This window comes from Protomyctophum parallelum (assembly GCF_964188405.1).
Source record: "Protomyctophum parallelum genome assembly, chromosome: 8".
NCBI classification, from domain to species: Eukaryota; Metazoa; Chordata; class Actinopteri; order Myctophiformes; family Myctophidae; genus Protomyctophum; species Protomyctophum parallelum.
In genome coordinates, this window is record NC_139703.1 from 31,575,831 (window position 1) to 31,593,639 (window position 17,809).

At 41.8% G+C, this 17,809-nt stretch overlaps 1 protein-coding gene across 1 annotated transcript in view; it reads left to right on the top strand.

Moving 5' to 3' along the window:
• The first annotated feature begins 333 nt into the window (after positions 1-333).
• The window catches only part of ephb2b (eph receptor B2b), a 192,350-nt gene continuing 174,874 nt past the window's right edge, over positions 334-17,809 (top strand). The window contains exon 1 of the mRNA XM_083771730.1: positions 334-502. Within this exon, the coding sequence (XP_083627856.1) occupies positions 451-502 (52 nt within the window). The 5' untranslated portion in view covers positions 334-450. The remainder of the gene's footprint in view (positions 503-17,809) is intronic.

Genomic DNA, 17,809 nt, shown 5'->3' on the forward strand with positions numbered 1-17,809 from the left:
GATTGTTGGGAGTCTTTCCCTCGATGATTGACAGCAGGGTAAATTGAAGCTGTTTCGAGGGGGTTGAGGACCGCGCTCACGAGAAACCGCTGCCTATTCATTAAAATTCGCAAAGGGTGGTTTATTTCTTCAACAGAAATAAACAAATAAAACCTATTGACGTAAACAAATGTTGATTTGTGTAAGAGCACGAGAGGTGAAGCTGTTTTGGCGGCGCGGCGCTCCGCACGAGCATTTTTACAACGCTCCCCTCTGTCTGCGGTTTTTGGTCTCGTCCAAACTTGCAGTGAGATGCGAGTAGTTTCTGCATGTAGGCTACTGGGAGCGCTCCATTGAAGGTGAAGGTCCGCTCAGCGTCCCCCGCAGCTCGGCATTCCCTGTCAATGGCTTTCAGGACTCATTTTATTTGAATGCCTGGGCTTCTTAATCTGCTGTCCAAAGAAACCAATAATGGATATTCTATGGATATTATGGATAATACCCACCGTAATTGCTGTTGAAGGTAAGATAATGTTTCACTCGCCACATCTTACCGGCTTGAGTTTCCGTGCGAAGCGCGTCAGTGCACGGTTTTGCTCAGTGGTTTATTACAGAGTACCGGGACAAAGAAAATGCATCGGATTTCTGTTATATAGTGTCTGTGTTCTGTTCACCATCGCAGCAGGTACTCTGCTGCTGTGATTTGTAACCGAGTCACACACACACAATACAAAAAAATTATCTTGATGCGGAATGGACAAAACATGCTCCCGCATCCCCACAGGTAGGGTGATGCTGGCTGGCATGGCATGAATGAAGGGCATCAATGCTTGGCGGATAAATCACACGTGTTGACGTTCAACGCCGATACATCTCAGTAGCTTACATTGTGTCTGGAATGATTAACCTGATAGGGGCCGATTATAACGAACCGTAGCCCCCAAAAAAGTGACCGTTAAGGGTTGGATCTGTGTGGGGTTTCCCCATGCAGTTATACATGACCGGCGGTGATTAAAGCACCATATTTTAAAGACCTGTCTCTATGGGCTTTAAGTGAAAATATCAATAGGCTACACGTACTACAATCCACTATCCAGTTGAAAAGGGCTGTGTGCCTGTGTCGTTACTGTGCGCTCGCCTCGGACGCGGAGAGCTGATGGGCATGCAGGGAGCGTGCATGGCTAAACGGACAATGAAACAGGTTGAATGGGTGCTCAACGGGAATCCCACTATATGCGCACATAAGTAGGTGCTTTGCGAATATTTTAATAAAGGGTATATGTAAACAGCTTTGGGGAATGATTCATGATCGCTTCCATGTTCCATCGCAATTAGTCGCTGAAAAGACACAGTGCATGTGTTGTGAACACAATTGATGCGAGAAGGGGGTGCGTCAGTCGGACGTTACACTTGAAAACAAACCTGTCTTCCTGTGGTCAGTTAAGGCAAACATCATAATTACAACAAGTATGTACGGCCAAGTAACTGTAGAGGGGGGGTAGGCTACATACAGTGCAGAAGTAGGCTAAAGGCCTTGTTTATATTGTTTTAGATGTGTGATGATTGCTTTAGGCTACTATAATTTAATAACATCCCGCTGAATTAGGCCAGTGGAGCAAAGTCAGTATAGAGACTCAATATAGTCATTACATTAAAAGTACACTTTGCAGAGTTTGGATGAAGTAGCCTATAGCCTAGGCTTAAGATCTAGAACTAGCAACACTGTCTGAAGTAGGCTATACTGCCAATTGGGCTCTTTAGAGTTGTCATATATTTTTAGCATTTTATTTTTTGTGCTTATAGGCCTAAATAAAAATTCAGAAGGGATTCAATGTTGGGAACCTTTAGTATAAAGAACAATATATAGAAGTTAGAGTTATATTCATATTTTAATGTATATATTGGATTGATTGTTGGATTTATTTTATTTTAAATTAAATTAAATTAAATTAAATATTTTTTATCAGCATTACGCAAACCTATTGTAAATAGCCTATATACTAGTAGATTACAATGTGGATCTGTCTCCTTTTGAATATAATTATTATTCATGGAGATCATAAAAAGCTTTAGGCCTATTGATTTATTTATATAATTTTGTTATATTCAGCTGTATTGGCTGTGTTGTAATTTATTAAAATATTGCAATCATTATTATAATTGTTATAACTCCATAATTGATTTGTTGTCCAATACCAAACTTACCCAATCGTTGTGAAAAATGATGCAGAAAATAAAAGGAATCTTCTACCCGTGTACGGAATTCGACTCTCTCTCTCTCTCTCTCTCTCTCTCTCTCTCTCTCTCTCTCTCTCTCTCTCTCTCTCTCACGTACTTAGATTATTTACACTACAGTAAAGATGGCTAGTTGGCTACAGTTAATAAGTGTTGTCCCCTCTTCATACGAGTCTTACTGTACAATTAAATAAATAGTTAAACACATTTTACGCTGAGCAATGTGGTTGCATGAGTGGGGGTTGGTTTTTCTGCTGGCAAATAGTATTTTAAATGTATTAAGGTTTATTTCTTGCTTGTTTTAAGTAGGCCTAATCTATATAGAATTAAATTAAAATACACATCGCAGTGCGCTCCGTCTCCAGCCTGCTGTACGTAAGGAATTGTTTTTTTGAGACACACTAGGCCCTTCACCATCCCAACATGACCACCCTCCATTTTGCGCTTCCCATCTCCCGACCCATCATCCAATCAAGTTGCAGGAATGGCTTACGTATGAGAAATAAAGGGTTGAAAAAGAGGTCACTGCAGCTCTAATCCGAAAAATCAGCACGCAACATTGAAGAACCTTTCTGTTGACTGTTCTGTCATTTTTAATGTCATGGCGGTCGGTTATACCGATAACAGTTCTACTGTTGTGTTTGTTTTTAGAGAAGTACACATTTGCATTATACTTTTAGCTTGAATGGTTTCTGCGATGCTTCAGTCTTTTATGTAACACGAACACATCATACAACTTTGGAGCTTGGTTGGCTATTGTTTGTGTAGTCAAAGCATTGACCACTTTATCGTCTGGATGGCGATACACAGCTCCAACTCTAAATGGCTAAATTGGCCCTAAATCTTTCTGTGAAAAATTGTGATGCATTGTGAGCTTGTACATCACCTATATTTGAGTAGCCGAAGTATAAAATAGGCTTAACGTGGTTAAACTGATTGGAATGTTATAACAAATTTAGCTGCAGACCCCCTGGAACCCCTCAAGGACTTATGGGGACCCCCCTCCCCGGACCCCACTTTGAGAACCAGTGGTCTAGGCAATGACATTATGAATCCTGTTTCATAAAATTCAATAGAAATATTCAATAGATCTTGTGAGAAACTATAGTTAAACCTTACATCTAAAACATTATTTATTCCTTTCACAGCTTAGGCATTTGGCCTACATTCCTATTCAGAGTGATGTAAATGGAGTGTAACAATAGAATGCAATTCATAGATCACCAACAATGCATACTGACACTGTATCACCAATGTTGAGCAGTACAATGGCCACTGTAATTATTATGTTATCCTACATGAGTGTGTAGGAGAGAAGCTCTATTAAAGGTATAATAAGTGGCAAGATAGGGGCTAAGGAAAGAGGGAGGTGGGATTTCGCCTCCTTAGCATATTTCTTCATCATTAACTTGATTTGGATAATCACGTTACTTACTCTCAACTCTCTACAGCTATACCGAACAGGTTGAACTAATATAGACGTGACAGTGGTTCATTCAAAGGCATTTCATTTACTTTCTTGAATCCTTAGTGACCCTTAGTGATAATTAGTGTAAATGTAGAGCTGCTATTGATGCAAAGTCTTCTTGGTGTATACTGAATAGAAACAGGCTCTTTAGGAGAATTAATGACTGGCAGTGAAATTAGCCTGGCAGTGTCGATCATGCCACTAAAACATGGCTGTGGATTTATACCGCCATTAGCCTACCAATTAATTATCGGCTATATGCTTAGCTTGCAATAATACTCAACTGCAACATCGTATCTATATACTGATTCTGATGATTGAAAAACATTAGTACTGTTTTCTCCTCGCTTTCTTCTCAGTTAACCTTATTGTACTACCATATAGTATATAGTATAGTAACCATATAGTATAGTATACTACAACAAAGTAAACTATTTATTTTCGTACAGTATTTATACAATTTGTAATGCTGTGAGTATTTTCACTATGAGTGAAGTAGGATGTTGCTAGAATGCCACAACAATCTCCAGACATTTGTGTAGGCTGTTGTTGTGACAGCCAGCTGGCTAATATTACAACTTTTTTACTTATGTACTTATGAAGTTAGTGTAAGGGGACGTAAAACCATGGCGGAAGCTGCTGGAGTGGAATAGAATGAGATCAGAGTCTTAAAAAAATAAGCATTTGATAGCATTTAAATGTGTGCTGCACTCCTCCAGCCTCCCTGCTTGTGCACTAGAACCCTATCAGTTGAAAGTGAAGGATTGCCAAAATGTTGGCCATGCTAATTTCTTTTATATATTTATTTTTCTTGTCTCTATTCCATTTAGTCTCTAAGCTATATTTATAGTCTGTGAATGGCATGTTTAGTATATTACAATTTTCTCCCATGCTGTGAGGCTGTACAGCAGTTCAAGGCACAGTATGATCACTAACGTTTCAAAAATCCAGCCAAGTTTGTAAAAGATACGCTGCTATGTAAATTCAGAAGGTGTTTTTGAACTGATATTGTATGTGTAAGGAGTAGAAGTGAGTGGAGCATAAAAGCATTAGACCATGGCTTGTGAAAGAGTAACAAAAGACATAGGAGGCCGCAGGCTCAGAAACAGGATTATAGATAAAGGTAAAATGAGTGACCATATACAATCCTGTGTTTTCTCAGTCTGCACAGTGAGCAGATGCAGGGAGCTGGTCTGCACGCCAACCGCCACAGTAGGTTTTCACAAAGAATCTGTCTCTATTCAGGCTAATCCATGCCGCCCAGGGCCCGGGCATTGTCACTTTGCATGCAAAATTTCAATTAGTGCTGGTGCCAGTTGTTTTAGTTGTGGAAGCAGTGTCACATTTCAGTACATCTATGGCTACCTTGAGGGTGAGATTAAGGCATGAACATCACAAGGGCCCTGCGATGATGCTCAATTGTGAGGTGGATGTAAAACGACTTCTGTCCACATGACAGATTTGAGCGCTGTCTTTTGTTACAGCCAAATGCACCGTTTGACTCTAGCTGTACTCATGTGCCGTGTTGGTAGATAACTGGTCAAACATACTGTTGTAGTTCCCAAACCGTGGTTAAGTACACAGAGTGTAAACATGGACACAAATGGGTGCATCATCTACTCCCTGTTAAATTAACAACAAGGATTACTGTGTGTACGACTGCAGAATGTCATTAGTTGACAGACTGTCATTAGCTGTCTAGACCTGGGTGTGAAATCAGTGGAAGTTAATAAAATAATAAAAAAGTAGTACAAAAAACAAACAGCTTATATACAGTAGTTTATTTATTTATTTACATGGTATAAGTATAACTGACCCACTACTAAAACTGAAGGCTGCCGTTTCTTTTAATGCAAGTTAGCATCACAAACCTATTAAGCCCTCCCATCCATGTTTCACAAGAGTCAACACAAACATAACAAATACAAAGGAGATATTTAACCTTGGTTTACAGATAAACCCAACATAAAACACATGCATGTTTTGAATTGAAATCTAGGAGCGGAGGAATGAGTGTGTAACTCATATCCCACTAGCATGTTACTTTACTGTGTGGATATATGTTATATATAGAAAGGTTTGTTTACTTCAAAGAAGTCATTTGCTTCAATCCTACAGGAATCGGAGAATACATTGCTTGTTGTTTGAACTAGAAGAAATGAATCAGACTCCACTTAGTCATCAGAAAGAGCACAATCGCCAGATTGTGATTGTATTTCCAAATAGAGGTGCATTGTGTGTGAATACGATATTTTCAATATTGTCTCATAGAAAAGTAGTACTGTTTTTTTTTGGGGGGAGGGGGGGTTTCTCCAAGCGGTATTGTACCAAACACATCTCTTTCTTATAATTCCAGACACTGTTTCAACTACCTTTATCAGTGCCTTTCAGCGATCTGGCAACGTAAATGCTTATGCACAGTTGTATATATTCCTGCAGCATTGGGAAATTCAAAACAGGTGAAATGTATCTATTATGGCTATTAATATGGTTTCAAAGAAATGATGAAATGCATAAGAGCATCCATGCTCCTCTGCAGGAGAAGATTATTATTACGATCTTAATGTGCAAGCTCCTATCGTCTCTCACTTCCACACAGATAAAACTATAACTTTCCCTGAGTTTGTGTCAAACTCAATTGTAACCAGACTTTAAAAATATTTGTGAATACGTTTTAGAGTTTGTTTTAGTCTGGTCTGTACTGACAAATGAAACAGGACAATACAGGAAAATAGTTGATAGAAAATTCTTATAACATAATTATTTTCTTTCTATTTTTCTTTATGCATATGGCTACACTTTATGGCAAACCATGTCTTTCTGGCCACCAAGTAGGGTAAAACAAACGTATAACAAAGTATATGTCACAGGTCTTTTAAATAACATGAAAGCCTTATCTGAAATAGCTTTACAAACAACTCTCAATGTACATTATTTGTGGGATCAATGATCTTACAATTTATCTCAGGTGGGTCGTGCATATTGAATAACGTTTGCAAGAGACTCAACAGTGTACAACATGAGCTCTGTTCACAAAATAGTATATCACCTTCTAAACGGACAAAGTGTAGAATTTCTCCCAAACCAGTTTTCTTTTAATTTAACACTACAGGGCAGGCACTGTGTGCTATGAATGGTGAACAGATGCATTACGTAAAAATATATTCTTTAACCAGGATCAGTTGAATTATGGGTCATGAGTTTTGTTTTTCTAGCAGTGCTTTAAGGATAGGTGTGTTGTTATACCCAAGGGCTATAATTGTTTCAGTCTGTGGTTCTGAAGAGTGTAAGGTCTGAAAGTGAGAGGAGATTACTGTCGTTATTCTAGTGATTTCATAGTAAATCCTTTGGTCTTAAACCTAAAAATGTAAGATCACACCCACACGTTAGGATGAATCTCACCACGGTATGGCATGGAGTTCTCTTCCCTTTTCAAAGTTATTATTATAAAATATGTAGATTACCTAATCAAGATCAAGTTTTTAGACAGATGCTTGAAGTTAATTCAATGAGCGTAACTTCATAATTAAATCAGAGTTGCTGGCCAGTAGGTCTATTACACCTCTGTGGAATACAGTTTGCATATCTGCAGTGATTTACCTGCTGACGGATACAAAACTTGCCTGGAATAAATAGATACTAGATGGAGGCGCAACTTGTTTCACCTCTGTGTAACCTCGTACAGGATATTTCACAGTGGGATCTAGATCAAGGATGTCCTGATATCTTGCTGTCTTAATTAGCACGTTAATTGGCAATGCACGGCCTCTCTGTGAGTCGTATTTATACTGTATTACCTGATTCACCCAAACCCTTTGGGAAACGGGAGATATGTGGGGGGTGAAAATATGCAGAAATGTAATATAGTGATTCATTTGAAGTTTGGATACATTTTGGATGGAGATGAAATAATACACAATCAATAGATTTAATTCCATCATTGCTGTAGGTTTTGCAGAACACCAGTTTGTACACAAGTAACAGGTCTTTAGGTCTCAGATAAATAACCTTCTTTCGCTGTTCATCGAAAGAACTTGAGATGAAGTGACAAATGCAACCATTTCTCCCATTGCATTTGTGATGTGCCCACAACATGGCGCTTATCATTTTCAATGTGGTGAGTCCGACTGTAGAGCTCAAGATGCAGGGTGAGAGAAGGAGAAAGAGTGAGCGAAGGAGGGAGGGAGGGAGAGAGAGAAGGAGTGTACCCTGAGAGAGGTCAGACCTCGTTTCAGAGACCCCCATCCATACACACCCCAGGTACTGTGACACTGCCTTTATGAGCACGCCCGGAGAACACAAACCCAGCGGATTAGTGTCTGGCTCTCAATGTCCCCGGGAGCGGAGCCCATCGGGCCCGAGACAAAGACGGGCTGATTGCGTTGTCATCTGCATCACAAAAGGAAGCTCTTTTTTTCCACCTGAACTGCTGCTGCCTCCGCATCACGCTGCACATCCCATCTATCAGCGACTCTGGACCCACGTGACATCTGCCTTTTATTTTTTTCATCCATCTCTCTCTCTCTCTCTCTCTCTGTCACTCTCTCTGGCCCCCTCTATCTGTCCAACATGGTCCATAGCAAAAGCAGGGACGTCCCTCCTTCCCCTCCTAGCTATTCAGACCACTGCCGCTTTCTAGACTAAAAAGCCATAGCTACCCCGGCTGAATTAGTTTTTTGTCGGCACCTTCAGTACCATCAGCATTGGTTTCATCAACTTCAACTTTATTGTCACATCACAGGTGTAAAGAAGTGTGAGGATTTTTTTTCGTAGTAGTTTTTTGTTGTAGTTTTCAGGGAAGAAGAATAGACATACAAAGAAAGAACACTGGCACATTTGTAGTTTCCCCTCGTTTTTCCCAGCCTTTTCTGGCTTTCGCGGGTCGACTAGCCAGAGCAGCTCACCGCGGCTCAGCCAGCACACATGCACAGACAAAAGGGCCCAATATCCTGCTGTCAGGCCTATCAGGAGGCCTAACGGGTCTATCTGTCTCACTCGGGACGCAGAAAGCAGCCCTGACTGAGGGCACTGCATGTTTTATCTGATTAGCGTACGAGGCCGTCAGGATCTGGTGTTCGGTAATAAATGAGGGTCTTCTTGTGGATGTTGACCCCAGCCTGTTCCGCCAGCCTGGATTTGCGAGCAACTGCGAATCCAGAGGCAGGAGATAGATATGTCAGTGGTTCCTCTTGGGGATTATGTTCTTATGCTTATTTATGTGACACTCCACTTACAATTGTTTCATGGCTGGTTTTTATGGCACATTTGTATTGCGTGTATACACAGTATCTTGTTATTATGCATCACGTTTTATTTATCTCTTATGCAGGATTACCTGAACTCGCACTGTTCACTATCCAATGAATAATGTTTAATCTTTGGAAGAAATGTTTATTTCAGATAAGTATAACTGATAACACCATTAAAAGGTGTATTTTGAATGGACTGTTTATTTAAGAGGATAAACAGGATGTGATGTTGAAAAGCAAAGAGAAAGATGGAATGATAGAGACATGGGGACAAAGGGAAACCAAATAAGAGAGAATTACTTAATGTTGTATTAAGGTGTGAGAGTTGAGGTTTTTATTCACACTTAATTGCATTAGCTCACAGCATAGGGAATTACGGTGAGATAATTACCTGATGTGACCTTTGGCTGGCCCATGTCTGCCTTTAGAGAGGAGGAGCTAATCATACTGTATGTTTTCCCGAAATGAATACTCATGCAGCTCAAATCAATCTCAAAAGCTTTCACTTGGATAACTTAAATATTTCGCTTGGAGACGTTTACCATCAGCACGTACATAAAAAGCGACATCAGTTCTGGCTGTGGACTATATAAATAATTAGCCTACATGTGGTTTGAGTTTTGTGTTGCCTAGACTGCGAGATAGACCAAATCACTAGTTTATTTAGTTAAACCGAGGTGGTATATGAAATGGAAGGCGAGGAAAAATAAAGTGCTAACATGGAAGGTTAATAGTTCTAATGCAATGGTAAAGAGATGAGGCATCTCAGAGGCAAGGGTCATGAAACGCAAGGATAAGTGCAGTTCTTCTTACTTTAATCGGCTGTAGTCCAATTACTGAGGACTGTACTCGGCCACAAGGCTGATTGTCAACAGAGACTTAGCCTGTGTAAGCACACAAGGGCTTTCAGATTACTGGACGGTGGCAGGTGTGTGATAGACCCAACTGTGATTGGGCTTTGAGGGTTTACAAAGGCTTTCTTTCATCAGCTGTTTGGTTCTATCACACAATATATATTTAACCACTGTTTTAGCACTGGATGTTTGTCTTGATCATTTGTTAAGGTGATCAATGGTACCTGGATGACTGACAGAGTTTATCTTGCCCTGAATAATGGAAGCCTTGCAACCTTTTTAGCCTACTTTCTGCATAATTAGGTCCCCCTCTTTCATTTTGTCAGTGCAAGTGGCCTAAATGTACTGTGAAACCAAAAAGTTAAATGCCAATGACTTTGGCTGGTTTATGTGGGCTTCCTTAGGGCTAATTTATGATCACTGAAAAGTATTCCATATCTTATTGCTGTGTGTGTTTCCCTTCCATTAGTGGGTTAGGTTAGTGAATTGCATTGTTATCACCAATTTGTTTTGATCGCCTTTTTTTTCCAGTCTGATTCCAGCTGATCATAAGTCAATTTGCATTTTCTCTCTCTCTCTCTCTCTCTCTCTCTCTCTCTCTCTCTCTCTCTCTCCACTCTCTCTTTTCCCATAGCAAGTTTTATTTGACCTCATCATACCTCTTGCTCATCAATCTACAGCAGCTTACAGCCCTAATCAATAACCTAGGCTTAGCATGGATTACACCTCTTGGAGCGTGTGTATGGAGTTTATGGAGTCACATCAATAGGCAGTCTATTACTGCTATTTTGCATCCAATGTGTCCTACAATAAATACTCCATTTGGCCAGAGGATGCACACCAACATTTACATAATCCCTTCTCAGAAAGATGAAACAGCAGATTGACAGATCCCCAAGAAAGCCGCAGTTCATGTGCAATAACATCTTCTCTCCCTCTTGTTTCCCCTCACTATTCATTGTTATTTTACCCTAATTTCATTCCCACTAAAGGTTTCTCAGCTGGAAACACTATCCCCTAAAGCATGCGACCACAAGTCGAAAGCAGCCAAAGAAATGGTAGTATAGGTCCACTGGGGTCAATGAAACAATGCCTGAGATCACAGCCAGCCAACATATAGCTTACTGAACCAGGAGCGAGGTATATAAGGAGATGGCGGAGTGATGACTATTTTCCATACCTTCCTCCGGCAAGGCTTTTCAGATAGTAATCACAATGGATCGTTTAGGAGAGCAGCTGGAAAATCCATAGAGGATCTTGGGAGACATGCTGTGGCTGTGAAATCAATGCAGAGATCCAGCTGAGACCATTATAATGAAATGAATAAGTCATATGATATGGTTAAACGTGTACAACGTTATTATTCACATGGTCCAAATAGCTTCCTCATTTGTAACGCAGGCTGGCATATTGTCAATAAAGGTACCACTTGTTCTCTTTTATAATAACGAGGGGTTCGGGCCCTCACACTGCCGATTGTCTGAGTCGTAGTGTTGGGCACATTGTCAGAGTACCCGTTGTACCCATGTGTCTGTGTGTCCCTTCTATGCCCATATATGGAGATACCTGATGTCATCAGTATATGCCATATATGGGCATATGGGTTGGATCTGGACAATTCGATATCCAAACTACTCAACGGCGGGCACTGTGCACGCTCAGAGCTTGAAGTCGGACCCATATGTTAGTTATAGTTATGCACATAACCATATATGGGCATAGCGGTCAGATCTGTGGCTCCGGACAGTCCAAACGGGGAAAACCATGGTACTCTGCTGAATGAAAAGTATGCTCCAGGAAACGCATTTAAGTATAGGCGAAGGTAGTTGTTTAGTAACGGATTAGTGGGGTTCAGCACCGTTTAACATACTTCCCTATTAAATACTGTACTATAAACAAGTGCTTATGTAATAATATATCAATATTATCCATTAGTGTAATTATCACACAGACTAAATAAGGGAATGCCGTGGTCACACCATTGTGTCCTTGTGTTACTTTAGGAGCCTGTGTCTGACACTGTGCAGCATGTGGTGACTGTACGACTCCCCTGATGGACTTGCTGTCAGAGGCCTGCCTGGTGGAGTGATTGAAAAAACATGTCTGGGATTAGCCCTGCATGCGCGTCTCTGTGAAGCTCTGGCAAGGGTGTGTGTGCGTGTGCGTGTGTGTGTGTGTGTGTGTGTGTGTGTGTGTGTGTGTGTGTGTGTGTGTGTGTGTGTGTGTGCGCACGTGTGTGTGTGTGTGTGTGTGCACGGCGCACGCGATTCAAAGGCTGGGGTGGGAGTGAGGGGCTTTCTGGGTCTGCCACGGTAGTGCTGATCGATGGCAAAGGTAGAGGTAATTCCCATCTACCCCCACAATCCTAATGCAAACACACTCGCTCTACACACTTGCAAACAGTAGTAGTGTACAGTAGGGCTGACCTTCGATTACGTTTTTGATGATCGACGCTTCGATATAAATTTATATCGATCTTCGACGCTTCGAAACCCAACGAGGGGGGGGGGGGTTGCGCGATGCGAGGCGCGCAATGCGAGGCGCGCGATGCGATGCGAGCAGTGGCTCTTTGGTTTAAACAATGCTATAGCGGAGAGAAAGGCATGCTTGGATTGGTATCATTTATTTTAAACGATAAGCCTTCATGAAAGCAGTGACGCACAAATAATTAGGCTTAATAAAACATCCGACCTCTCATTACCTCTCAAATAAAAAATATATATAATCCAGAAAATGTAGGGATTTAGCTTCTCTTCCGATTGAAACTCAGATGTTAAAACACCAAAAAAAGCACCACCCAACCGTAACATGAATGCAACTCTTAAATCAATCAAACCCTCTAGGCTCTCTATAGAACAAAAAACTTAAGGTAAGGCTTTTTACAAAAGTTGTGGGGCATCTTATAAACTGGGTGGGGGGGGCGCGAGACGAGCAGTGACGCTGACGCACAATGAATTAGGCTTAAAATAAAACAGCGATATAGCTGCAGAAGATAGAGAGGAGCGCATATTGGATTGGTCTTTTATTTAACAATTAAACAGTGCCTGAAACAGGCATTACCTCTCCATCAAATAAAAATATATATAATCCAAACTCCTCTGTCAATTGTAAACGAACGGTAACATGAATGAACTCTTCAAGCCTGACACTTGTCAGAAATAAAATCAACCACGGTTGATTTGATTGATCATAAAGTTAATGTGACTGTGAGTGTGCGTATGGGAAAAAATATATAAACTTCACAGATTATAGATCACTTGGAATTATAACAATCTGTTGAGTATTGCCTGAATAATGCCACTAGTGAAATCCCTTTTTTTTTATCGACATGCGATGCCGATGGAGAAATCCCAAATAGTTAAATGACCTAGTCATGCTGCATGCGCTGTTGGTCGATGAAGAATTATAATCCAAGGTTTGTCAATCATATTATGGTTTATGGTTGAAAGTAAACCATAATAAGTCAACTTTAAGAAGAGATCTGCAGTCATTGTGCTGCAGACTGCAGCTCCGCTTGACAATTGAGTTGACATTTGCGCAACTTCACTGCATGGCATTACGGTAATTATAGTTATTTGCCAGCACCTGCTCCAATATAGGCCTAAATCAAACTTTATTTATATAGCACATTTAAAACAATAAAAGCTGACCAAAGTGCTGTAGGCCTACAGGCTGAAACAAGTGGAGCATCACCATCGGCGCACAAAAAAAACATAATTAAAAGAAAAAACACAGGAAAATAGTATAGGCTACATAATTACAATAATACGATCAGGTGCAATTAAATGCCAAAGAGAAAAGGTGTTTTGGTCTGGGTCTGTAGGAGCTGCTCTGCTGCATGGGAGTTCACAGTGATGGAACAGGTCAGTCTTCAGACAAGAAAAAATAAAAAGATATCACTGGCAACGGCAAAATCAGTTCTCCGCATCGCCAAAATAAATCTATAGGCCTAGTTTAATTCGTGCCATTATACTCAGCCTATGCACAACGCAGCGCATGAGATTGCAGATCTTTGAATTTTCGGTGCGCGCACTGAGCACACTCACCATGTGAATCCAAGCAGGTCCTCACAAGTATAATGTACACCGCCAGGCTCCACAAGGTTCTCAGCGCAATGGCGCATCGATAAAAGTTGGGACTTTATAGTGGCATTATTCAGGCAATACTCAACAGATTGTTATAATTCCAAGTGATCTATAATCTGTGAAGTTTATATTTTCATTGGGGTGTAAGTAATGTTTTTATATGACTTATCAAACATGGTAGCCTATATTTAATGTCCACTGAGCTGTGGTGCGCTTGCCTACACTCTCAATTAGGGATTTTCCCAGCGGTCATTTTCACTCTCGTGTAGCCTACAAACTTTATTCAAATAGGGTATTTTAAAATGCAACCACACTTTCGATTTATTTTTCCTGGCTCCTGGGATTGCAGCTGCACTGTTCAGTTGACTTCCTTGTTTTTAACACGGGGAAAGAGGAGGCGTTGCGAGGTGCTGCGAGGCGCAAGCATGGCTCGCGGACCAAATGGGGCCGTCTCGCGGACCAAAAGCGGCCGCTTTTTTTTAATGACTATTCGATTCAAAATTTTTAAATCGATTCCCGTGCGTATCGATTGAACATCGATTAATCGATTTTTTTGGGTCAGCCCTAGTGTACAGGCCTGTGCACAGACAGCATTCCAGTGCACACACAGACAAAGGTTTGCTTTGCTCACGTGCACACTGCGCACACACACAGACCACCGACACACACGTACGCACAACCAGATACACACACACACACACACACACAGACACACACACACGCACACACCTCTTGTGTTCATAATGGTACAGAACCACACATACACACATGAGCAAGCACGTACACAAGAGCAAGTACCCCCTTTTCTACCCGGTGTACCCCTGCTGTCAACTAAGGAATGCGTGCAGAGAGAAAGACGGGGAGAAGAAGAATACAACCATTTCATTCCTCGCTTTAGAATAAATCCCTTGAGAGTACAGTTTTTTTTCCCGTCAAAGTGCAAAGCATTGTTGTCGTTTAGCTTTGATTTACCTCAGTGAACAAGATGGAAAGGAGTTTGAATCTCTTTTACTGTGAGACTTTTAACCATTGCCTCCCACTGAGACCCAGCAACGTTGCACACTATGCAAAATTGCTTCTCTTTTAGTGTTTTAGGACCTACGATATAAGCTGTCCTACTTTTTAGCAATGGAAATCTAGACCAAAAGTGTTCGGCTGTCTCCATCCTGACAGACAGCCTTCAGGCACAGCCACAACTGTATTTCTCTATCTCTCTCTCTCTCTCTCTCTCTCTCTCTCTCTCTCTCTCTCTCTCTCTCTCTCACCCTAACCCACTCTTTCACTCACACTGTAACACTCCTCTTCATCTCTCCACCTCTAGTTTATACTGCACAAGAATGTGCAGGGGGAGGCACATATACACATGTATTGTACACACACACACACAGTCACACACACGCACGCGCACACACACACACACACACACACACACACACACACACACACACACACACACACACACACACACACACACACACACACACACACACACACACACACACACACACACACACACACACACACACACACACACACACAGTCCATGTCTAACTCAACACCTGCAGGGTTGTTCAGTGTGGCTTTCTCAACATTATGGCATTAACTGGAAACCAGAGTCTTGGAGCAGGATTAGTGTCTAGGAGCTAGTATGAGGTGTGAACACAGGGGCTGCACAAAGATGGCCTTTCGCCTAACATTGTGTCGCCACACTTTCACCCCTTGTCAGTCTTATCGCTGTACTTTGCGCACGCTGACGGAGGCGAGCTTATTTTGGGCGTCACAGAAAGCCAGAGCGAATGTTGTTTGAGTTTGTGGCCACATGTATTTTCTGTTCTCTGTCATTCTGTCTCCATGCGAGAGAGAGAGAACTACATCACACCAGTAGACTCGGAGAGAGTTCTGGTAGCTCAAACATACAGGAGCAGTCAGCATTTCATGTACTTATTTTTTACAACCAAAGGTTTTACTTAAAAAACTAAAAAAAATTGCCTAATACAAATCTGTACAAATATATTTTGTGACGTGGCACTGGGCCCTCATCATAACTTATTATAGATCCTTGATCTAAGGTACTGATACATTTGCTACTCCACTATCTATGCATAGATAGTGGTAAGTTGTTAACAAATGGTTAATGGTCTCGTATGTGTTCAGGTTTCAGGTGGTAGCCTAAACTTCAGACTGTGAATAGCCTACACTCAGTGTAAATTTAACTTAAAGAGTTGGAGATAAATTACCATTAGGGTTGCATTGTGTTGGCACTTGAGTTAAAAGGACAAGAATGGCTTTTGTTTTCCAACTCTGGTTAGCTGATCTGCACATTCACAACATTGAATCATTCATCTGACAAAAGAAGTGTGCTACGGTCTTATCCATTGTGTCCTGCCACTTATGTCAACTAGCTGGAGGGCACTTGTCAACAGCACAAGCCTTGGCACTTCAAAACTCCATGTTTGCTGCAATCTTTCTCTCCTTCGTCCCAAGTCTGTGTCAGTGGAAAAAGGAGGGCTAATAATCATAATACCAGCCGCGCAACCACTTTCCCAACTCACTTTGTTCTCCCTCAATCCACCACCTGTCATGTCAGAAACTACCAACGGCACTGGGGTGATATGGAAATGCAGCACTTCCTGCAGAATGCCGTTAACTGTCGACTTACGACTACAACGGCACCGGGCCATTTAAGGGAGGGCTTTCTGTTGGGTTGTCAAGGCAGGCACGGCTATAAGGAAACCCGTGTGTCAGGCAGGCTGTTCCAGATGTGCAGGGTGAACGGTGGTGCTGGTGTTTCTTTTCTTTTTTTCACTCACTTGAGCGAGTGTGAGACGCAGCGGCGTACAGCTGCCCCATTTTCGAAGAGTTAAGGCCGTTTCGCAGGGAGTGAGGAGGAGGTGAGAAACAGCGGGTCTAATTGAGGCGATGAAGGTTCTGTCTTAATGCATCCACCGTAGGTTTTCCAGCAGCGCGGGGGGTGGGGGGGGGGCTGAGTTATATCATTGTATTTGAGCTGATAAAAACACTTCTCTCAAGGTACTGGCCGATACGTAGCACATTTAGGGGATTTTTGTAGACATAAACTGGGCTTGAGTAATGTCCTGTCATAGCTGTCTTACTCCTTTTTCACCGGCTGTTCAGGCTTTTCTGAAGCGTACAGGTGTAAGCTGTAACTGTCTCGCTTTGCCCTGACTGCCCTAAATACCGTGGCATTGTTCATTGCCATAAAGCCGCCCTCAGCTGCAAAATACAAGGAGTTAAACAGGTAATTTACTTCTTTTATTTAGTATTTAAAAAATAAACGAGGAACAAAACTACCACTAGCAGTGGTTTTAGAAAATCCTTTCTTCCCAACTGCTCAACGTTTCTGCTTTTCAAAGTCTACAGAGCTGCTCACTTTAAGGAAATTCTTATTCAACCCAATGAAGCCGCATTGGAAACTTTATTTCAAGTGAAATGATCACACATTACTGGCTAATTGCAGAATGTGCGCACAGTCCGCACACGTGTGCACTGTACACACACATCCAGTGATTTATTACAAAGAACATACTTTGCTGTGTTCCCCAGCTCCTCTTAGCTTCAGCCCATGGCCTGACCACATCCCTCCCTTCCACAGTCCCAGCCCCATTCCTCTCGGGCTGACTCTAGCTGCAGTCCTCCCTTACTCAGCCGTGGCTCCATTCCTTTTCTCTGCAGCAGCCAGACCCAACCCCAGCAGTTCCTGGTCTGTGCTTCAGCTGCGATCACTGTTGCCAAAGAGGAATGCATACATATTTACGGCAGTGGTCAGGGGGAATTGTTGCAGGTGGACAAAGGATTTTTTTTACGCATGCACGCACACACAGGCACACACACACACACACAGGCACACAGGCACGCACACACTCAACTCAACTCAAGCTCAACTGTAGCTGCTGAGGCAGGAGGGGAATGCCTCTCCCT